General features: G+C 34.9%; 1 protein-coding gene across 1 annotated transcript in view; it reads right to left on the reverse strand.

Moving 5' to 3' along the window:
- Positions 1–24,260, reverse strand: part of LOC107297124 (doublecortin domain-containing protein 1) — a 52,759-nt gene that overhangs the window by 21,650 nt on the left and 6,849 nt on the right. The window contains exons 3-13 of the mRNA XM_029286230.1: positions 17,208–17,307; positions 15,769–15,904; positions 14,785–14,944; positions 10,276–10,438; positions 9,947–9,966; positions 8,326–8,504; positions 7,648–7,862; positions 4,044–4,211; positions 3,068–3,253; positions 1,432–1,635; positions 473–680 (exon numbers count right to left, since the gene is read on the reverse strand). Coding sequence (XP_029142063.1) covers positions 473–680; positions 1,432–1,635; positions 3,068–3,253; positions 4,044–4,211; positions 7,648–7,862; positions 8,326–8,504; positions 9,947–9,966; positions 10,276–10,438; positions 14,785–14,944; positions 15,769–15,904; positions 17,208–17,307 — 1,739 coding nt within the window. The remainder of the gene's footprint in view (positions 1–472; positions 681–1,431; positions 1,636–3,067; positions 3,254–4,043; positions 4,212–7,647; positions 7,863–8,325; positions 8,505–9,946; positions 9,967–10,275; positions 10,439–14,784; positions 14,945–15,768; positions 15,905–17,207; positions 17,308–24,260) is intronic.

Consider the following 24,260-nt stretch of genomic DNA (forward strand, 5'->3'; position numbering starts at 1 on the left):
TGCTTATACATAAGCTGAAATATAGACAAACCTTTTATTTGCATACACTGTCCTTTTTGCTAAATGCTCTCAAAACTGTGCACAATACTTCTGAAATAAAAGACTAAAGATGCACTGTGAAAAGTAAGGTAAAAATGGCAAACTTATAAACATCTAAAACTAAACCAAAGCAAACTAACAATGAGGTTTTTAAAAATAAATAAATAAATAAAACATCAGAGACTTTTGGGCAGGATGTCAGAAAACTGTTCCATATATTTTTCCCCCAAAAAGGATTCATTTTGCTGGTTAATTACCGATTGCAGATACTTTTAATAGGCAAGATAAATAAATAAAACAACATCAGAGACTTTTGGGCAGCATGTCAGAAAACTGTTCCATATATTTTTTTTTCCAAAAAGGATTCATTTTGCTGGTTAATTACTGATTGCAGATACTTTTAATAGGCAAGATATGGAAAGTCACATTTTACCTTTCCTTGAAAACACAGATGCAATTTGTTTAAGGCCAGTATCAGAAATGGCTTCTTCATTTCTTTCTTCAGTTTCTTGCTTTTTGAGGTAATCATTTGCTGCACACAAGACTAAATCCTGCACTGTCAGGATCAGGGTCCCTTCACTGTTATATAGCTTGCAAGCTGTCCTACTAAGTTCAAGACGTCTTGTACATAATGAAAGCAACTACATAAAGGAAAATATATGTGTGTATATGTATATATTTCAAACACATAATTAACAACATACAAAAATAAATTATCATATTGTAATTCTCATTTTGATATTGTTCTAACAAGGTTGCTATATTACATTTGCATTCCACTCTTCCTTTAAGATTCTGGAGACCTTATATCAATTTTGTTTGCATGACTAAATAGCCCCTAATATAATTTTCCTTTCCTAAATCTTCACTGGATTTCCCACTTAACGTATAAATCTCTGGTTTTCAAGACATGTACTGCCTGCAAATGCTTGCAGCTTCACGAGGTGATCACTCTGCATATTTATAATTAAATTTATACATTCAAGTAATATCAGAAGCCTTCAACACCTTTTTTTTCATCAAGAGAAACAAGTCCTCTATTGCTATTCGGGGAAACATTTGGAAACAAGAGAGGGTAAATGTACAAACGTGAGATTATTAACTCTTAGTAAATTGTAGAAATATTACTTTTAATGTGTTACCTGCAATGAGACAGCTCTTCCTTCCTCCAATGCTGTTTGGTTATGCTAGAGATCCATAGTAGTTCTTCCATACCCTGGTTTGACCTGACATCTCCAGGCAGACACTTGTAGATTTACAGCATTAGAATCCCGCCCCCCGCCCCCAGCATGTACAAACTGGTAATATACTTTTTAAATCTTACTCTCTCAGACATACCGTTTGTCCTCATCAATTCAATTACAATTCCCTCTTTGGGTTATTGTTACTTACCCTCGGGAATGTGTGAGCAACAATTAGTTGCCCATTTTGGTATCCATTTCCATTTTTGTATGCAATTATTTTCACTGTTTTTTGGTCTAGAGCTGCAGATATCTTTTCTGAGATGACTTGCAAGGAGGTTTCATTCTTTAAGGATGCTAGAACTTCTTCGAAATAATGCAGGGTGGATTCAGCTTTGTCAGAGAATAAATCAATCTCCACGATAAAACAAAACAAAATGTTAGCCTTACTTCAGTTTTATCGTAATCTTAGTGAAGTTACTTTTTAAAAGGTAACCAAATTGAATAAAAATGTAAATTTGAATTTCAAACATTATACTTTTATGACAAAGTGGAGAAAATACAAGATAGACAAAAAATAAAACTAGGCAAATATCCCTTTACACACATACCAATTACAGAGGATTCAGAATTGAATTTTTATAAAAACATTGCCAGAAGTTATATATTTAAAATGGTTAGTTTAACCACCCTTGATGCATAACTACATGATAGATTACTGCAAAAAATGATATAACTAAATCATACAAGTTAAGACATACTATATGCATCAAAGAAAGTAGTAGAAAATCAATTTTTAGCTGCTATTTTCTCAAATGCCATTAAGTAAAACAGGAAGTGAATGGACTGCTTTTTTTTAATTGAATAGAAACTCCTGAACTAATGTTAATTGCTAATCTCCCCAGATGTTTAAGATTACCCACCCACTCAAATCTTTTACACAATCCTTTTCAAAAGAAAATTGCTTCTACATTATAGTACTCGGATTTCAAATCCTTCTTTCCCAAATAAAACGTACAGCTAGAAAAAAACTGCTGACTTTTCTACCATGTACCTAGTGAATATACCCATGGCAATTTCTCAAGGTATGTAATTATATCCAAGTTCGATTATTTCTTATAGCTGCTGAATGGACTATGTTTGTAGCTACTATAATAGTATCTACTGTAGTGGCAATCAGGATTTTCTGCATCCCAAGGGGTTATACTCTTAACTATAGGTCTTTTTTAAAAAAAATAATGGAATGGTAAGCTGCAGGGGGAGAGGTTATTTTTTGCTTAACTCAGTTCCCTTCTGAATCATGCTACAATAAATGACAGTCATTTAACAGATATATATGTAAGTACAAGATAAAAGATAATTAGTCACACTTCCTGTTCGTCTACATGAAGATTAATTCATAATAATTGTAAGGCAGGCCACAATTGTTCTCAATTCACAGGTGGAATTGAGAACAATTGTGGCCTGCCTCACAATTATTATGATTAAGGTTAAGGTAAGAATTAATCCAAGCATGATTTCAACTCATTTCAGCATTTTCAAAATCAGAGTTCAGCACTAAAATCTTTAAAATACTGCTTAAAATCAACATGTTCTCTAGCATAAATAGCATTATCTTTTTTTAAAAAAAATAAAGACAAAATTTGTGATGATGGTTTGGATTCAAACCTAGCCTAAAGCAAATAGTCACTACTAAAGCCAGAAAGAAATGGTATTTAATTTTATTTTTTTATAATGTTGTTCAAATACAAATACTTCACTATTTACAAACCATCTAAAAGATAAAGTTATAATATGGCAAGTTATTTGTTTATCTCCAGTGTACATATGTGAAAAGCTTAACTCACCTTATTAACATCAAGGCATTTAAAAGGGCAAAAGGGTAAATTATTTCTGTCCTGGAACCCAGAGGCACAGGAAAATATAGTCCCAGGGAGCAATTTCTTCAGTTCTTTCTTTCCTCTCAGGGTCCTTCCACAAGCCAAACATATCATTATTTTTTTCTTTCCACAAGGTGAAAGAAAATAGTAGCCCTGTTGTTGTTGTTTTTAAAAAAATAGTCAAAATATTTTAAATTAAATACTGCAGAACAATTTTTCTATTTTTTGCGTAGTTATTTAAATATGAAATATTTCAGATTTAGTATTCACAATTTCCCCTTTTTAATTGTGTGTATATTTATCAGTAAAATTCTATAATCTGAGTTGATACTAGAACGTTTATTTTTAAACTGCATAGTTTTGAAACAAAAGATACTGTAACTTTTGGATTTCCATCTTAGCTTAATTGGAAAATATAACAATCCACTTCTTTGAATTTTGTGTTGTCTTTTTGGTTAAAATATATAATGCATCTTAAAAGGTATATTAGAAGATTAAAATTCACAAAAGTGAATTTTAAAAGAATTTTTAGAAATGACTGCTTTGTTTTAAAAAGCTTTCAAGGGGCATTTTACATTTGAATTTCTGTTTAAACATTTTTATGCTTTTAAAGAAAAGCAGATTAATGTAGAACAGGGGTCTTCAAACTCAACCCTTTTATGGCTCATGGACTTCAACTCCCAGAATTCTTCAGCCAGCGTGCCTGGCTGAGGAATTCTGGGAGTTGAAGTCCATGAGTCATAAAAGGGCCGAGTTTGAAGACCCCTGATGTAGAACTAGAATGGACTATAATTAATGTTTCATCATTATAAACAAATGGGCATGAATCATGCTACTTTTGAAAGAACTTTTAAAAGAATATTAAAATACTTCATAAGTTAAGTTATGTCTTTATTACCCATCATAGTGGAGTTACATTTTTCTTTTCTTTCTCTTTACTTACTGGTTGGTCAATTTTTTCTGTCTTGGTTATGGTAAATGTGCAAATAGAAGCATAGTTTGCTGCCGTAATTTCTAGATCCAATGTTGTGCTATAAAAGGCACTAAAAACTTTTGTTTCTGTGAAATTCCATTTTTGGTTGGCAGCTCCATAATTATGTGGCTTGTATTTCTGTCAAAATATAAAATATTTGTCCTGCCTTTCATTTTCAATAATTTTCAGCTGATAATTGACTCTTAATTACAATTTTAAAATTAAAATAACATAGGTAATCAGACAATATACCCCTTTATCTTTTTAGTATGCTTCTGGTACTTAACAATATTAGCATATAAAATTTGTACAAATAAATTACAAGCTTAAGAACTTTTAAAAAATTGAAATAAACAGTGAACAACAGGTAGATGGGATTTTGATCTAATAAAGTTATAAATAGGTTAAGGGTTCAGATAAATTTGGAATGTTGACTTTTACTATAATAAGACTGTGGACAATTACAAAAATAAACTTCTTATTGCAAACAGATTTATGTTGGCTGTTCTGGTTATTGTAAGTCATAATGAAATATAAGTGATGATTTTAGAAATGGGACACTAGAAGGGACTAAAGATTTTAAACAAAACTTAAAAAATGCTATTATTGGTATTTACAAAATGACACAAAATGTCACAACATCAGAAATATTAAAGGAAATGTTTTGAAGAATGGAGCCAGAAGATAATAACTACAATATCAACACTATCAGTAATGATGTCTAGTTTTATAGATGAACTCTGTCTAAAAGTAGTTAATAAAGGAATGACAGATGTAGAACAACTTTTATCTGACAGATAGAAGAAATGCAAAATGTGGGATTACAAATGCAAATAACAAGGGAATAATTTGGGAAAGGATGCTTTACTAGATATACAAAAGAAACTGGGTGAAGTTTCAAAAATTAAAAGGGAAATACAAATGACAAACCAAGAGAATGACCTGGAAAATATTTTCTTATTGGATCTATAAAAGAAGCTTGTTAAAACCTTCAAGAAATTTGGGCTAAAGAAGAACTGAAGAGAAATGTAATCCTATGACTGTATTTGATTGAATTAAAGATTTTTAGACTGTTAAAAGTAAAAGGAAGGAATATGATGTTGGTTTAGTTTATCAAGGTTAAAATAGGACTTTATATTTTTGCAATATTCTGGCATCTCTTTATGGACTTTTTGATGACCCCAGGATTGAAATTTGATGTTTTATAGATTTGCTTATAAATAAGGAATGAGTTATAGTAGAGATTACATATTTCTTTTTTAAAAAATTATTATATTCTTTTTCTTCTTTCTTTTTCTTTTTTCACATATTTTCTATTCTTTTTTTCATTCTCTTTTCTTTCTCTAAATTTAGTTTCCATTAGTTTTTACTACTGTCATTAACATTCTTAATAAAATATTTTTTCTAAAAAAAAACCAGCATCTTCCATTGCTTTTTCATTGCTCTTCTTCTGGGACTACCAGAAAGTAAGGCTAATACAATGAAATACACATTAAACCATGGGTCATTTAACACAATGATATTGCCTACATGAGTGCTGCCAGGTATCTTGCTTTTTGATGTTGGTAGCAGCTAGCACAGAGGAATATATTACTCATCCTGGTCCAAGCTAAGATTTCTCTAAAGCCCAGCCCAGCAGACCAATTTTACAAAACAAACAGATCACTAACACTGTTTTTAGAAGAGAGAGAGAGAGCATTAATTAAACCTTTCTGGACGGATTCCTCTGCAACGTGTTATAAGACTAAGACACTCCTTTAGCAACAATTTACTTATATTGGGCTACCTGGTGCAGCAATCTACTTGTGGAATGGAATTACTCTTTCATTTCTCTTTCTGGTATACTACATTTATTCATTAAATTTGTATCTCAAGTGAAAACAAATGGAGTGCTCACGATGAAGCCATTATTAATAACTGAAAAAAATCCTGTTCTGTACTCTCTACCATCTATTTGAATTACAGTTAACCCAATTTATTTAACCTTCAGCTCTAAGGAACCAGGCATGGAATAACTCCAATTATAAGAAAAACATCTGCCATATCACTTTTTCCCACTTCTCCAAATCATCAACTTCAAACTCTGCATAAAACAAGCCCATCAAGAAAGCAATCACAACCAGATGATATTTTAAAAAAATTATATGAAGAATCCCCTAAACTTTCAGAATAAAATTTGTAGTATATGTCTAGGAAAAGGGGAAAACAAAACATGCCAAGTACTGTTCCATCATCTCTGGATCCATTATGCCTACAGCCTAAAGTATCAGAGATGATAAGCAGAGAAAAAAGTGATTCATAGACACACCTCTGTTAGGTATATGTTTCTTCCCATCTATATTTTATCCTCTATCAGTACTGAATTACAGGACTAGAATATGAAACCAGTATTAGATCAGTGGCCTCAGTGGTGGGATTCAGCCAGTTCACACCACTTCGGCAGAACCAGTAGCTAATTTTTTGTTGCCCAGGCCTAGAATGGACTTCCAGAAGCGGTATCCACACAGGGAACCGGTTATTCACATATCTGAATCCCATTTCTGAGTGGCCTCCAACCTTTTGGGCAACAGAGACCGGCATGGGTTTGCACACTGCCTTTATCCCACATGTGTGTGGATGGGGTTTGGCTCACCTGCATGGCCTGATCCGGGTCGGGTTGGCGACCCCTGTATTAGGTGTCAGTTTATATGAATTTTGTCGTATACTTTGATGAGAGACAGATAAACATGATATACAGTAGTTATATCTAGTGAATACTATAAAGACCACTTCAATAGATTACACAATGAGTCTAGACTTTGGAAATTTTTAACCTCTACAGATATCTGATAACACATTGAATGTATTTTGTTCATTCTGTGTTGCTACTGCATTTCTCCGAAAATGAGATCTGGTCTTTTTTTTTTTTTTTTGCCTCCAAAAGAGGCACCAGGTCTTACTTTCGGGGGATGTCTTTTCCCCTGTCTCACCTCACAGTCCTGCCCAGCCAGCCCACTTGTTCTGTGGCTGATCACCCCTAGCCTCCATTTTGCCATCAGAGGCCTTCACGAAAGACCTCTGCAGCCGAGAATCGAGCTCCGGATTGACATGCACAGCACCCCCCCCCAGCCTCCATAGCATCAATCCAGAGCTCGGTTCTTGGCTGCAGAGACCTTTCCTGAAGGCCTCTGATGGTGAAATGGAGGCTGGGGAGGGGGGTGCCACATGCCTCAATCTGGAGCTCCAACTTGATAGCAAGTTGAAGTTATAGAAGCTAATCCGCAGGGATACAAAGACTTCATAACAATGTTAAAAGAAAACTAAAACTAATTTCTCATTTGAGCTCAGAGTAATGTGAATAATTAAACATGCTCTTTATTAGAGAAGTAAACAACTTAGGCAACAGGTATTTTTATGTTTAGTAACTTTGTAATGCAAAACATCTGGGGGAGACAAAGTTGCTTAACTCAGCTACTGAATTATAAGAATATAGGAATATTTTTATTTTTACAGATAGTTGATATAGAATTGCAACTTGTGGATTTAAAATAATAATTTGCTATATTTGATGACAATATATAGTAATGCTACTAACCTGAAGGATAATAGGACACTCTTGTATTTCCAGTGGAAATTTTGGACATCCATTCAGTACAGTGGGCATTGATACTGCGAGCACTAGATCTGGATCAATTGCAAGATGTAAGGACCTAGCAACAAAAGTCTGAGTCTGAAGTAATGAAGTATTATGTTTTAAAATCATGACAGATAAATTTATTTTCATTTTATCACAGGATGTTTTGTATACATCTCAGGAGGTTTATATTCTATCTATTGTATCTGCCAGAGAGATTAGTGAAGGGATGACAATAGCATAATGGAGTCTTTGTCCCTAATCTGTAACGATGCAAGGGGACAACAGGAAAAGGACAGACATTGGACAGAAGGATACAGAAGGAAAAATGTATGGTCATTCTAGATATCTAACTGTATATTAATATAGTATAGGTAAATAGGAGGTTTTGCCAAAATTATGACAAAAAAGTAGTTATTTAAAATGAAAATGTGAGACTTTGGCAACTATTGATTATAATTGTGGCTTTTTAAAATCCATTTATCTGAGCTTTCATTTTGAGAGACTTCTGATGACATCAGAATTAAACTGAAGAAGAAACATGCAACGAGTATTACTCAAGAATAAGTCAAATGGAAAATGTGACTGAAGGTATTTCTGGGGATGCTGTAAGGCTGGATGTTCCATCTCATTTCTAATACATAGAAATATACCTGCTTTCCTCTTTCCATATCCAATGTTGCTTGACATCATCACACTTCTTTTCCAACAAAACCACTTCAGTACCAGAATGAAGATCAGTATTCTCCACACCCAGTACAAGATTTTGAAAACTGCAATTGATGATCTTCCCATTTTTAAATTCGAAGTGTTGATGATGGTCTTTCTGGAATTCTTCAGCCAATTTTGGCTGATGCCTAAGACCAACAAAAATGAATGTCTCATGCATACTACATTATATGCTAACAGCAGCAAATGTATGAAATCAAAACTGAGTCAGAATTCAAAGGAACTGGGCACAGATGTTGGGAAAAACTGGATAGGTGGTTATATGAAGATGTGGAATGAAAAGCCTAAAATGAGACAGACTAAATCTCTTTATAATTTGGATTTCTGCATCAAGCTGAATGATCCAAATGGCTCTTTCCAACTATATGATCCTGAGAAAGGCATAAATTTACTGAATCTTATAAAACAGTTTTATGTACAGCTGGCAGGAGTAAATGCCACCTTTCTGGGGGTAATATTATGTTCCACCATATTTACTATATATGAAATGTGCCAACAAACAAAGACATCTGGATACAGGCGCAAAATCTTTGTAGCTTGCATTGATTTTTAAAATAATTACACTAGTACACTATACTGAGAAAAAAGTAAATAAAACTCTAAGATATGTGACAGTGAGCTGGCAAAAAAATAAAGACGACCTCCTCAAACTCTTGTGAAATATGAAATAATGGAACTCTAAAGAGGTTATATCACATTACATATTAATCCTTCCTTTAGATAATTATTAGATTTTTATGCAATTTTGTTTTCCTTATTGTCTTTTACAGGACTATATCTTAGGAGCTTTTTTCATTTTGAGATATTACAAAGTCCACTTTTTCATAGTCGCATCAGAACCTTATTAATTATTAAGACTCTGAAGTTGAGATACCTGCAGAGATACCTTCAAAAAAAGATAAAACTGATTCCCTTGCTCATTGCATTTAGTAAACAGGGAGTGGGTTGAGAGATGGGTTTTTCTCTTTTGCTGGATTTAACACTTGCCAGAAATATAAGGACTAATCTCTACAGTATCTCAGCATTCTAATAATTCAAGTGTTCAGATTTGACTTAGTGTCATCTGTGAGGTTAGTAAATATCTGCTCAGAGTAATGGTAGAATAAAGTGCTAGACTTTCAGCTATTTCTAATTATGTAGTGAATGTCTTAACTGTTTATTAAGATTTAGTTTTGAAACAGAATTGCATCAGAGTACAAGTAGTCCTCAACCTATGACCACAATTGAGCTTAAAATTTACGTTGCTAACCAAGGCAGTTGTTAAGTGAGTTTTGCCCCATTTTATGATCTTTTTGCTGCAGTTGTTAAGTTGTTAAGTAAATGAGGTAGTCAGTAAGTGAATCTGGCTTCCCACATCGACTTTGCTGTATCAGAGGCCAGCTGAGAAGGTTACAAATGGTACTGTTATGACCCAGGATAGTGCAATTCTCATAAATACATGCCAGTTGCCAAGTGCTCAAATTTTGATCATGTGACCTTGGGGTTTCTGTAATGGTTATAAGTGTGAAAACTGGTCATAAGTCACTTTTTCCAGTGCCGTTGTAACTTCGAATGTTGACTAAATAATGGTTGTAAGTCAAGGACTACCTGTAGAGCTGAAATCATTATAATAAGCATTTAATTTTCAAACTGACATTATAATTTTAAGTAAATTATTATCAACCTAGAACACAGTTTTGCTTCAATATAATCTGAACAGGTTTGATACAAGGACAATTATATCAGAAACACTCTTTTAGTTGATGCCCTCTTATTAAAAGATGGTATCCTTATAATTGTATTATGTGTAATTTTTAGAATGTAATAATAAAAAGATATAAAAGGAATAAAATTAATTCACTATATGCAAGTATAAATAACTGACCTGTATTTTTTATATAACTCTGCATCTTCAAAAAACTGCTCAGCTTTTTCTTTCTGAATGTTGTAGTCCTCATCAAAATCATAGGAAATTTGCTGCCACGCATATTTTTTAGACCTATGATATGCTTCTGTTTTAAGATGGGACCGTATGTGTGAATTTCTGGAAAGATAGAGGCCCACCAAGGCTCACTTATTACCAGTGATTTGTTTCAGAGATTTGAGCCATTGATTAAAACTGAGTTTCCAAAAGAGCATACCACCTTAAAGTGTTACACTGTTTATTCTACTATTAATAAGAATTTGAGTTTCATAAATCCTTGGACTGAAATATTTAATTACATGCCTTAAATTCATTGAAATGAATGACATAATAAACTCCATGGGAGACAATGGCCAATGTGATTTGGATAACAGATCTAAAACAGTGTAATAGTCAAGATTTATTCCTGTATATTGCTTGAACGAACAGAATCAGCCTTTAGACAAGTAGGGGAAAGCATATTTTGCACAAATCCAAACACAAATAAAAAAACTGGGATGTGCTAGGGGGTAGGCTCCCTGAGAATAGCTAGAAAGTGGGATGTTTCTTGTAGCACAAAATGTTTTTTTAATATTAATTATAAGCTATATCAACTATGCCAGGGGTGTCAAACTGCCAGCCCACGGGCTGAATGCGTCACATGGAAGCCGCGCCCACCCCAGGTCCGGCAAGGGGGAAAAGTCGCTATACGTCGTGACATGTCACGTGACATGGCGAGTTTAACACCCCTGAACTATGACAACTAGAAATACACTATGGAACTTTTCTTTTGGAAGTTATGCATTGTTAAATGTATGGGCATATGTGTATGAAATATATTATAAGCCAGTGATGGCGAACCTTTTAGAGACCGAGTGCCCAAACTGCAACCCAAAACCCACTTATGCATCATCAGGTGCTGGGTGGGTGTGGACCATTGGCTGGATGTGGCCAATTGGGGGGGTGTGGCCCATTGGGTGGGCGTGGCTGCAGTGGTAACGGCAGACTGGGTGGGACTAAAAAGTTCAATCAATCAGTTCCAACTTTGCAAGATCTTTTTTTTTCCCCGCAAGAAGTTGAAATTGACTGATTGATTGAACCTTTTTTTTTCCACATGGCGGCAGAGGCCTAAAGCGAAAAGGTTTTATAAAATCCAGCTGAAGGCCTAGGACTGGGGCGATGGTGCGCGTGCCCATAGAGAGGGCTCTGAGTGCCGCCTCTGGCACCCATGCCATAGGTTCGCCACCACTGTTATAAGCATATCTCTAATGCAGTGCTTTTTTTCTTAAAAAAAAAAAGGTGCCGGAACTCACACACGTCATACAACCTGCCTTGCCCACTCTACAAGGTTCCATCCAAAAAAGGTGCCGGAACTCCATTCTGGGTGTTCTATGAGAAAAAAAGCCCTGCTCTAATGTATTAATTATGTATTAATAAAATTTTATTCTTGATTTAAAACACTTAATATTTAAATATTTATTATATTAAACATATTAAGTATAAATATATTAATATAAAAGATTTAAATCTTTAATTGTCTATTTAAAAAACAAAGTGGCTCTGCAAGTTAATGAAGATAATTAAGCAGCAAATCCCACCCTCACTAGCACTAATGATGTCACCTAGTTAAGCAATGAAAGGTCTGCAAGCAACGAAACTCAGAGAGCACCAAGGTCTCCATAAGAGAACTAAAACCAGAATTTAAAATACAACATTCAAAACCGTAATGTTAAAACACATAATTGGTTTATTTCTGCAATTAAATGCTCCTTCATTTTTGGAGGCAGATTACTGTATTAAAAGCATGAATAAATTAATCTAATTGTAATAAATCAATCCCAGATGCCACTATTCAGAAATAGCATGTTCTTACTTGTCCCCAAATACCTTTCTGTACAGTCATAATTTTTTTGCTCCACAAAAATAAATTAGAGAGGGGTGATCTGAATATCATTAGATCTGCAAATTACTTGATGTCTTCAATATGCTATAATGTTTTTTTCCCCTCAAATACTAGGATATGGAGTTTTGGCCAACAAGGCAGTACAGTATTCAACTTAGCTATAGTGGTATTATTCACAGAGTTGCAATCTATATATTTAAACACCCAACTTTTCTTCTGTTGAAATTTAATTGAATGTGTTCAACCTTCCAAAGGTTGGGACAGTTTGGGGGAAAAAACAGTGAAACCTTATTATGGAAATAATATTCCAAAAGCCACATCCGACTTCTTTTGTCTTGTGTTTGTTTCATTGATTGGATATGGAGTTGTATGAAATGTGGAAGGACATCTTTATTCATTCTTCCTTCCCCTACATCTACTTATGAGCTCCAAAATCTGTTCCAGAATAACCCTCTTGGAATGATAGCTGAGATTGCAAAAAGGCAACAAAAAAAAATAGCAACAGTTCTTGATAATAAGCTGATTGCAGAAAGCAGTGAGGAAGGAAGAATGAGGAAGAATCTAATTTCAACTGGGAGGACATTCCAAAGGGCCACCCACAAGCAGTGTTTCCTGGCCTTGACCCCCTCGTCTCCCAAGCTGTTTCTCCCCCCAAAATTATGTAAACTGGGCCTATTCTAGGCGGCAAGTGCAGCCTGAAGATAACTGGTGCCAAGCCATAGAAGGGTTTATAGGTTAGAATTAGCACTTTTAACTTGTGTACAGTATCTTATTGATAGCCAATGCAGGACCTCTAGTACAAGTATAATGTGCTCCCAAGGCCAGGTTTTAATGTTTACACTGTTAGCTGCACTCTGGACTATTTGCAGCTTCCAAGTTGTTTTTAAAAGCATCCCAATAGAGTATGTTAAAGCAGTATACACACACACACACACACACACACACACACACACACACACACACACACGAAGGTCGAATTTTATTAGATTAGATTAGAATTATTAGATCAAGATAATATGTTATATACTATTGACACCAAAATGAATAGTTCATCTTCAGTGAAGTATTATATATAGACCTGGTATTAATATATCTAAGATAGCAAATACTCTCTATAAGTTAGAAATGGCATAGCATTTCTAGAAGGATTGTTTCTAATACTGGGGAACTTTTTTAATATTTTAGAAAACAACAGTGCCATCTATTGTGCAATAGAATTAATGCAATATATCAATATACTGGTATTTTCATTAGTATTCTACTTTCCACTTTCAGCATTCTTCCACTGTGGCGGTGCACAAACAATAACAGAAAGTGGGCAAGGAGGTGCTGGTAAGTTAATCAATCATTCTTCAAAATGCATATACATTCCGGCTTTCATTCTCTTTGTGAACTTTGGCCAAACAGATTGTACCAATCATGAACAACAAAAGTTTCATCATATAAAGTGCATTTCTCTCATGGAGTCATAATAAAAATGAATACATGGAGCATTTATATTTATGTGCAATCTATAAAATACAAATATCATTTGAAAAAGAAGATAATTTCAATGTTGAATAAAGAACAAAATGTTTCTAATTTATGTGGTAAGAGATATACTAGTTCCTAACAGAATGCATCACAAAACTGTTTTACAGAAAATTACAAGAAAGTGAAACAGCAGATCGTATACTGTTGCATCAGGATATATCTCTGAATATGAAAATACACAGTCAACACAACAGATACGCTTGCCTTCTAAGAAAATATTCTCTCAGCACATAAAAATGACATGTCTTTTCCCTCAGAAAACCTTCCAGCAGGCAGATCTAGAAGTTCAAGCCATTCCATTTATTTTTATTTTAGTTAAAGCTATTCTACTTCCACTGGTGGCTTTTGACTTTGAGCGATCTTACTTTTTTTAAAAAAAAAAATGTGGGTGCTAAATATAAGTGGGAGATAATTTGTAACATTGAACAGTGCTGAGGTGAGGCTATTTAAAATCCCATTAAGAACATAATAGCCCATCTTAAACCAGAAATTTGTTTCTTACATGGCTAACCAGATGCCTCTGGGGTCTCAGCAGGCAGGAAATAGACATACACCCCTCTTCTGCTATTGTTCTCTGGTATTCAGAGGTATACTAATGCTGTATTCAACCCAGAACGTCAAGGCTAATAGTAATCAATAAACCTATTCTTGATTAATTTATCTCATCCATTTTAGAGCTATGCAAGTTGGTGGCCATCACTGTGAATTCCACAGATTAATAATGCATCATGTGAGGACACATGAGGTGTATTGTGTATTGTGATTCTGTGCATTCTAATTCTTTTTCCCAGTCAGCTTGATTAGAGGAAGAAAGAACACCTTGATTTCATATGTCTTGATTATATTTAGTAGAGCTGTTCACTATTATGAGGGCCAGTTTGGTGTAATGGTTAAGGAGTCAAGACCATGAATTTTACTCCTGCTGAGGCACCAAGCCAGCTGGATAATTTTGGGTTAGTCACTTTTTCTCAGCCCCAGGAAGAAGGCAACGTAAACAGTTTCTGAAATCTTGTAAAAAAAAAAATTGAAGGTATTACTTTGGACCACTTACAGATATTTATCTGTGTCATCTTTTATTTTTTCAATGCTTTTTTCACATTTTTCTTTCTCTGGCTCTTCGACACCTTTTTTTTCTTCAAATTCCACTAAAGCTCTTGCAACAGAAAGTTTAGCACCAACAACAATGTCATTCTTGGCTTGCAAAACAAAATCTGGAAAATGAATTCAAACTTATTTAAAACAAGTTACAGATGAGTTTTCTATCATAAATAATTTATAAAAATGTAATCTAAAATCAGATTTCCAGCAAAAAATAAAGAACATTTTTAAACCTTTAACCTATAAACACCCACACCTATTTCCTGGATCACTGAATACCAAAAAAGGGAGTATTGTAAACTGAACTATTGATCTAATTTCCATGGAAGTTATATTTTGCCTAAAACAGACCCAGTTTTCAAAAGGATTATTCTAATTCCATCTAATCAAGTGGGTCATGAAAACACCATTGAGTTTGCTATCTTGTTTACTTAGCTGTTAGATGGGAAAAAAAATCAGCAATGAAAAAGTAATTTAAAAAGTAAGGCTTTCCATAACAGAATCTGGAAGCATGGACCATATCTCACTGACAGTGCCTACCTGGCCAATAAGGAAAGAGTCAGTGAAAAGCCTGGAACAAGAGTCATGGGATACCAGGTTATTTTTGGACAAATTGAAGGAGACTGTGTGTACTCCAAAGCACAACTTTCTTTCCATTTACTGCGAATATATGCTACCAGATCCATTGATCTGTCTGTTCTCTTTTTATAGTGTGATGGGGGGAAAACGTTTAAATTCCTCATGTTTTCTGGTGGACTTGCATAATGCATTATTCTTTGACATTATAATTCCCTGATTCCAAGCATGACTCATATGAAACCCAACATGGGACAAAGGGGTCAGCCAATGATTTCCATTCAGGTGATAAATGCCTAATATTAGCTAGCTGTCATTATATACAGTCTTTTTAACAAAGCATAGAAAGTAATGTGCTCACTTTTTGGGTTCCTCATGACACAGTATGCACGCATAGCCATTATATCAGATGCTAAATTATTACATTGGAGACGTTTCTTGTGCTGAGCTGTAGTCCACTGCGGATCAATCCATTGCTCTCCACATGATATGTAAAGCTGTTTTTAAAAAATGAGAACTAAATGTGGTTCACATTCACATTTCATTTTTAAAAATAAATTCATGCATTTTCTTTTCTGATGCATGAATTCAAATCTGCTCACAGATTCAATATGTATTTCTACAGAATATATAATTGTATTTTTATAACATAGTAACAAACATTCTTATTAATGCAATAATATGCAATAGTGCCTTTCCCAAAATTATCCTGTAAATTATTTAACACAAGCCCAAGTTCTTACTAAAAGGCCAGGCTTGCCACAATTATCTTACTGTATTGACAATACTTTAAAGCTAAATAGTCTATAAGTCTTCTGCAGAAGATCCACATGGAAAGTCTACTAGTAGTTGAGCATAATGCAAGTGAAAATGAAAAATAAGTTTGCCTTCCTGAACAGAAATTTGCAAAACATTATTCCAACTCCTCAGCAAAAAGTAAAATAAATTTCCCAGACAGTATACAGATCAGCAAAACTTTATTTGCATTAAAATACAAGAAAATACATGAAACCATAGTATAAATCTCTGAAGTAACAAGTGACAAAATAAATACAGGGACAGATAATTCATTTTTCTTTTCTTTTTTTTGTTAAGGGTTATAGTCAATAAAAACTATGAATTTGTGGGTAATAGTATAACAGTGCCTGAGCTAAATTTTAATACAATAAATACTGAAATAAATTTGCTGAGGTACTGAGGCAACCATGGAATGGGTCAGTGGTGGGATTCAAATATGTGAACAACCGGTTCTCTGCGTGGATGCCGCTTCCAGAAGTGCATTCTGGGCCTGAGCAACAAAAAATTAGCTACCAGTTCTGCCGGCTGAGTCCCACAACTGGAATGGATATCAAGAAAAAAAAGTATAAAAATAGTACAGGTAGACCTGTATAAGCATCCCTTTTACTTCATTAAAGGTTCCAAACCACGACCTGAGATCCATTACATTACCTAAAGTTAAACAACAGCACAGATCCTTGCACCAGCTAATTCCTTACTGCAGTTCTATGCCAGATTATTCTGTAACCCTTCTGACCTGATTTTGATTTAATATAGAAAACTAGTTGTTATTTTAAAAATCCATTCTAATGGCCATCTGCTGGCATAATATAACTAGATTTTGCTGACTTGTTTGCCGGTAATTGTGCCCAAATGATGGGAACCAAACAGAAGGAAGTAAGCCTAAATATTCCAATACATGGATTGAATGAAAGACAGGAAATTTAAACCATACTAATTTTATTGGAAAAATATTTTTTGAAGAAAGTATTGGCAAATACATTTTTTTTTTATTTTTCTTACCAGCTGATCCTTCTCCAAGTCTTTCAAAACAAAGAGTTCCACTCCTTTTTCAGTGAACAGCCTCCTTGCAGCAAAGGGCAAATTCAGCGCTGTGGTACACCTTTTTAACAAAGGAAAGCATGCGTGTAATGTTTGCATTAAGTCTTCAACACTTGATGGAGTAGAAATGGAATGTTGCATCAGGATAACTGTACTCCTCATTAGAAATATCAATTAACCTAGCACTGTTATATCCAAAGGGTAACTCACCCTTTTCCGAACTTAAGAACCATAAGTCCAAACATCTCAAGGGAGCCCTTATTCTGTTAAAGCGAAAATAGTTTCAGGTCTGGGAACAGACCTCTCATCCACAGGGAGCAATTCCAAGACTAGTAATCCCTCAACTGTACAATCCTTGCAGAATGAACAACACAGTTTCAAAGAGCATTTGCTCTTCCGCCAAATGGTACCATTTCTTTGTGAATAAACACTGAAGATGTTGATACTTTCTACGTGACTCTTGCTTCTAAAGCTGTACTGCCATATTTAACAGCTGCATTTTAATACAAGCCCATTTTTCCATTCTGTACTTATGCAGACATCTTACTGTGGCTAAGAGTTGTCAATTAATAAGAAGTTGCCATTGTTGCCGTAGCAGGCAGAGGTAAAAATAGGTGGCATTTGCATGATACCTTGATGGAGGGACTAAAAAGCTTGGGAGGACTTTGTATACACATTGGATACTCCCAAATCACTCTGTAATTCCATACGATTTGCAGCTAAACTGATTCATTTCTTTGGACCTGAACTTGAGGATGATGGGAAATTATGAACACCCTCAAGCAGAATGAGAGTGCCAGTTCCTGTTGGTGGGACGTTCATCTTATTTCACCTCCCAGGACTTAGGCTTAGGTCAGACTCTTCTCTCTCTTTAAGGTTCACCCTCCATGCTTTTACACAAGTTGTTTAAAAAATGCAGTATAATGCCTTTGTTATTTATACTAATCTTGGAAGTTCTCAATAGAAATATCAGACAAGATGCAGAAATTAAAGGAATGAAGATAAAAGATGAAAGCTACAAACTACAAGCGTTTGCGGATGACCTGGTATTTATTCTAGAAGAACAGTTGGAGGCAACTTCTAAACTATTGAAAAAGATAGAAGAATTTGGAGAAGTAGCAGGATTGAAGATAAACAGAGAAAAAAACCAAAGTTATAGTTAAAAACCTTACAGATAAGCAAAAAAAAAACTGTCAGAGAAAATATACTTACAAATAGTTAAGAAAGTTAAATATTTGGGAATATACTTAACAGCAAGATATGCAAAGATAAAAGAAGATAATTATATAAAATTACTAAATCAAATAAAATTAGATTTGGAAAAATGGAAAAATTTACAACTATTAGTGTTAGGAAGAATAGCTACCGTAAAAATGAATATTTTACCAAAACTCCTCTTTCTATTCCAAACAGTACCTATAAAAATAGAAAAGAAGTTTTCTGATGATCTATATACACTGATCTCGAAATTCATTTGGCAAGGAAGAAAAGCTAGAATTAAACGGAAAATGCTACAAGAAGCTAAAGATAACGGAGGATTTGGGTCTTATACTACCAAGCATGTGCTATAACATGGCTAAAAGAATGGATAACTCTAAGAAATAAAAAATTGTTATATTTAGAAGGACATGACTTGCAACATGGATGGCACACATTTCTATGGTATGAAAAGAATAAAATCCATAGATATTTCCAAAACCACTATATAAGAAATGCACTATTATCTGTATGGGAAAAAATAAAACCAAAAATCTATATGAAAATCCCAGGATGGCTATCAATGATGGAATAATTTGTGCACCCAAATGTAGTTAAATCTGAGAAAATCTTAACATATAAGGATATTCTGAATACAGATGGGAAATTAAAATCTAAACAAGAGTTGGAAGATCAGAGTATTGACTTATCATGGTGACCTCGACTGCAAATACAACCTTATTTCACCTCCCAGGATTTAGGCTTAGGCCAGACTCTCCTCTCTCTTTAAGGGTTCACCTTCCAGGCTTTTTTTGCCTTCATCAGTTAGCCATACCCTTTATGGGATTTGAACCTGGGCAGTTATACATACTAGTCAGTGATTTAGCCACTGAGCCACAGGTTCTCTTCCCCTCTTTGCCAGCAGAGTCAAGGGAGTAATTATAGGGAGTTCAGACAGATTGGTCTGATTGTGAACACCTTGACATTTTCAACTGCCATACTGCAGTTTACTCTTTTTACAATATCTTTTGCCTTGCCGCCCCCAACTAGGGGCATAGAGCAGGCTCAAGTCGCAACTGCGAAAAAATTTTATATCCAAATTTCTTTTTTCTGACAAAGAGTAAAGAATTAAATTGGGAGACTAAGATGGACCATTTCTGGCTTTTTTTTTTTTGCCTTCATCAGTTAGCCATACCCTTTATATATATATTTAAAAATGCAGTATAATGCCTTTATAATTGCTTTGTAGGTCCCCCTTATTACAATTGCTGGCATATTTCAGAAAATTCCTAAGTAAGGAATATGTAAATAACCCAGACTGTGCAATATTTAACAAATTATAAAAATGAACAAGAATATGGGCCATTGATTGAATATTTATTTTTGGGGGGGGGGCATTTTTATTTTGGTTAGTTGGAGAGAACAATAGAACAATGGCTATGTGTAGAAGTGACCTACATTTATGTCTATGTAGATTCTCAGTCATCCAGGTTATGGTTCATATTTCACATCCAAGAAGCTTCTTCAGAACTGAAGAAGCTTCTTGGGTGAGAAACAAAATGTCTTTAAGAAAAAACAAAGGAAGTCCAGTTGCCTCTTGAAAAAAGCACATTTGGGACAACCTAAGCTTATATTTCAAGCATCATTGACTGACTTTCAAATCTCTAAATGTGCAATGAAATCTGATAACATTGAATAAATGACAAGCAACAAAGATAAAAACTTGGATAGCCTATTCGGTAAATGAAATTAAACAATTGTAATGGTCCCTCAACAAAAGTATGTATAGTCAAGGCCATGGTTTTCCCAGTTGCAATGTATGGCTGTGAAAGTTGGACCATAAGAAAGGCTGAACGCAAAAGAATTGAGGCCTTTGAACTATGGTGCTGGAGAAGACTCCTGCAAGTCCCCTGGACTGCAAGGCGATCAAACCAGTCAGTCCTAGAGGAGATCAATCCTTACTGATCTTTAGAAGGCCAGATCCTGAAGTTGAAACTCAAGTACTTTGACCACCTAATGAGAAGGAAGGACTCACTGGAGAAGAGCCTAATGCTGGGAAAGATTGAGGGCAATAGAAGAATGGGACGACAAAGAATGAGGTGGCTGGATGGAGTCACTGAAGCAGTAGGCGTGAGCTTAAATGGACTCTAGAAGATGGTAGAGGACAGGAAGGCCTGGAGGAACGTTGTCCATGGGGTCACGATGGGTCGGACATGACTTCGCAACTAACAACAACAATGGTCCCTCATCATTCTAATATATTAATGGTGAATATCAATGACACAATGTCACAGGGACTTGAGGTATATTTTGCTTTGCAAGGTTGACAGACAGAAAACACAACAGTGGAGGTTTTTATGCTTTTTACTATTTACAGTGAAGCTATTTACAACAGGTATGTACAATACAATCTTGGTGTTAGATTTTTTCCTAAGTCTCCCTCCTAGAAACCATCTTCTTTGAGCAACCTTGCTTCCTCCCCCTTTTGGGGGACTTATGAAGAAAAAAGAGAGTGAAAAGAAAGGAATGGACTGGATTTATACTGTAGAGTGCTTACCACAGCTTGACTTTCTCCTTGATCTGCTGAACCAAACACCTACTGCTTCTCCACTGAGGGAAGAACCTCTCTTAGGGTCTTTTGCCCAGTCCTTCCCCAGAGACCATGGCTTCGCCAATGTATGAGAATCTCTTCCTTCCCATCTTGGGTCTTATGTGAATAGGCTACCTGTTGTCCTCCAGGTTCATTGTTACCATCTTGGGTGGATCATTATTCGTCTGGGTCTTCACTTCCCTTTTTCCAGGAAACCATTCAGGGACCTTACTTCTCCCTTGCAGAGCAGGAATCAATGGTTGCTCTCCATGCTTAATTTCTCTCTCCAACTTGTCTCTTCAGCCACTCTGTTCACCACGTATAGACTTTTTCTCTCCTCTGCTTCTCTCTTTCCAATTTTAGGTTAGATACCCAGCAACTGAGGAGGCAGGTGTCCTATCTGGGCTATAGATCCCCAACACCTATAGTCTGGGCCAATGGGGCTGCAATCTCTACATCTTTCCCCAGCATGGCCTGGCTAGCATCAAGGTAAGCTAATCAGTTCTTGTGACAACAAAGTTGCCTTCAAGACCAGAATTGAGCTTCTTCTCACTTTTTCTCATTCCATTTACTAACTTACACCAGCAGAACAACAGCCATGCCAGGCCACTAAAAACCATATGTGTCACAATCAAATGGAAAACAACAGTTTTAAATATCGACATATTTACCTTTCAAGAAACTGCTGAAATTCTGTGTTGTGTAGTTCCTTTTCTGAATTTGTATCAGTGTACATCTTCTGGTGTCCCTTTGGTTTCTGTTTCTTTTCTGTGTCAGCATTTCTAAAGTAAATCAATGTATCTTATATAAACAGGAAATCCAAATAACTTTTAAAATTTATTGTGAATAAGTATATAAAAATATAAAAACAAAATTATGCAATTTTGCAGCCTAGAGAAAGATCATTTTCCACTCTTTGATTCTAGCGCATGTCATGTTGTTAGCATCACTGGAATTACCTGAGACTGATATTTTTTTATATTAGAAAAAGAATTGACACTGCAATATGAGCTCCATTCACTTTCACCCATGGGAGCAGCACAAGCAGCATCTAAAATTAATGGAATATCGGGCACTTACATATCCACTGAGTGGTGCCTCTAGGAATATCTGAAAACCTGAAAAATATAGTCTAAGCACTGTTTTAGATTAAAACAAATTGATTCATAAGAATGAATTGGGTCAGAAAATCTTTTCAATTGTCTTATATAATTAAATTGCTAGAGGAATGGCTTTCGATCACATTCTTTATAAGTGGGAAAAATACATAGTCCTGATAACAAGACATCAAGGGTAATAGCTGATGCAGCAACTAGCTTTTCCTGAGAGTCACCTATCAAGTCTCCCAACCCAAAAGCATCTCGGAAATGGCATCCAGGAACATCCTCAGGTAAAAAATTGGTAACTTGGCTGGAAGCTATTACGAAGAATTCTGTTATTGCTGTTTTTACCACTATCAACAAGAGTATTTTTATGTTAAAAGAGAGAGGGGGGGGGAAATAAATCACCAATTACTGTCACAGTCTATCAAACGTGCTTTCAAACAGACTGATTGAAGAATGATATCATACAATTCCTTCCCTTTTGGCACCTACTTCATTATTGAAACTTTGTTAGCGTAATTTTTAATCTAATGTTCACAGAAACAGGTACCATACAGACTCATCTCTTGTATCTATATCAGTGTTTCTCAGCCTTAGCAACTTAAAGATGTGTGGAGTAGAATTCTCAGAATTCCCCAGCCAGCAAGACTTGTTGTGGAACTTGTTCTGGAAGTTGACATCCATACACACTAAAGTTTCCATTGTTGAGAAATATTGATCTATATTATCAGCTGGAATCCAAAGAATCAGACTCCTCCTTCCTCCTATTGAAGAGGAATTTGAGCTCTCACAAAACAGTTCTCCATATTGAAGGGTCCTTGGTGCTCTCTGAGCTTGCCTGTTTCCTTGAAATGTTTCATTACCCTAACTAGGTAATATCATCAGTGCTTGTAAGCAGTGCTGCTTGCTGTCGGTTTATATTCTGGTGTCTTGCTTGTCTGGGTGGGTGTGGGTTCTCCATATTGTAAAGCATCCAAAAGGGCTTTGTGAAATGATGCGGAAATCAGCTGGAAAAAGGCAAACACACACAAACTCAACTGTATTGGTCAAGAGCTTTAATTGCCTAAGCAGCTGTTTGAATCCCAGATTCCTCGTGCACACTAAATAAATGAAATATATACATAAATGACATTTCTATCCAACAAAGAGATGGGAAACTTTTTACATTTAAAATAAACTTATTGGAATGTTGTGAAAAAGGTAGAAGAACATTTTTCAGTCACAATTCTCTCTTCAAACTCAAAATCAAGTTAACCAGGAGCAGAGAAGTAGTACCAATATTAATAGCTTCTCAGTTGCGGCTATAGTGACAGTAGGGAAAAAGTCTTATTGTAGCTTCACACTGCTTTCATGTATATAACTATGTAACTATTAAACCCAGCTGCAGGATTTTAGATGACCAAACATGGAAATTCAAAAATGTTATAAAAGGTAGTTTGGAAAACTTTATAGATCTTGTCTCAGATCTAGAGAAAAAAAACTTTAAAAGCTTATACCATTCATTAAATTTCTATGTAAAAAGATCTGAATAATTTTAAGAACAGCACATTCACATTTTAGATCTGGCAGGGAGAGAACTAATTATGAGATGTATGCGTCAAAGATTTCAATTTCAGGCTTGACTTTACTTTGAAGATTATTTTTTTAACTGTATCACTTTTGCAGGCAGCTCAGCGGACAGCCTATCTGAATGCTACTCATTGTTCAGTGATGTATGAAGTGTATTTAATCAATCTGAAAAAGTAATATTAAACCATTATAAAAAAGCATCAGATGTTCTAAAAAGCTTAAAAGAAAGGTTAAAAGGTGACATCTTTGCTAACAATGTGAGAAATGAGGTATTTAACTTATTCTTTACATCAAAGCTTTTCACTGATATATGAATATTCACAGTTCTCTGTTATAAAATGAAGATATAAAAGCAATAATATTAGATAATATAAAAGTATATTATATGTATGAAGTTATACAATATTCTATCCTACTAGAAACTGAGGATTTCATACAGAAATGGATTCAGTAAAGGATTACAGACATTATTGAGCAAAAGGGCAAACTAAATGATTTTAAGTAAAGTTCTTTATGTCTAGATAAACTTTTAGAAATGTAGTTCTCAAATATTTC

This window comes from Protobothrops mucrosquamatus, unplaced genomic scaffold (assembly GCF_001527695.2).
Source record: "Protobothrops mucrosquamatus isolate PMUCROS unplaced genomic scaffold, P.Mucros_1.0 scaffold3149, whole genome shotgun sequence".
In the NCBI taxonomy this organism is placed as follows: domain Eukaryota; kingdom Metazoa; phylum Chordata; class Lepidosauria; order Squamata; family Viperidae; genus Protobothrops; species Protobothrops mucrosquamatus.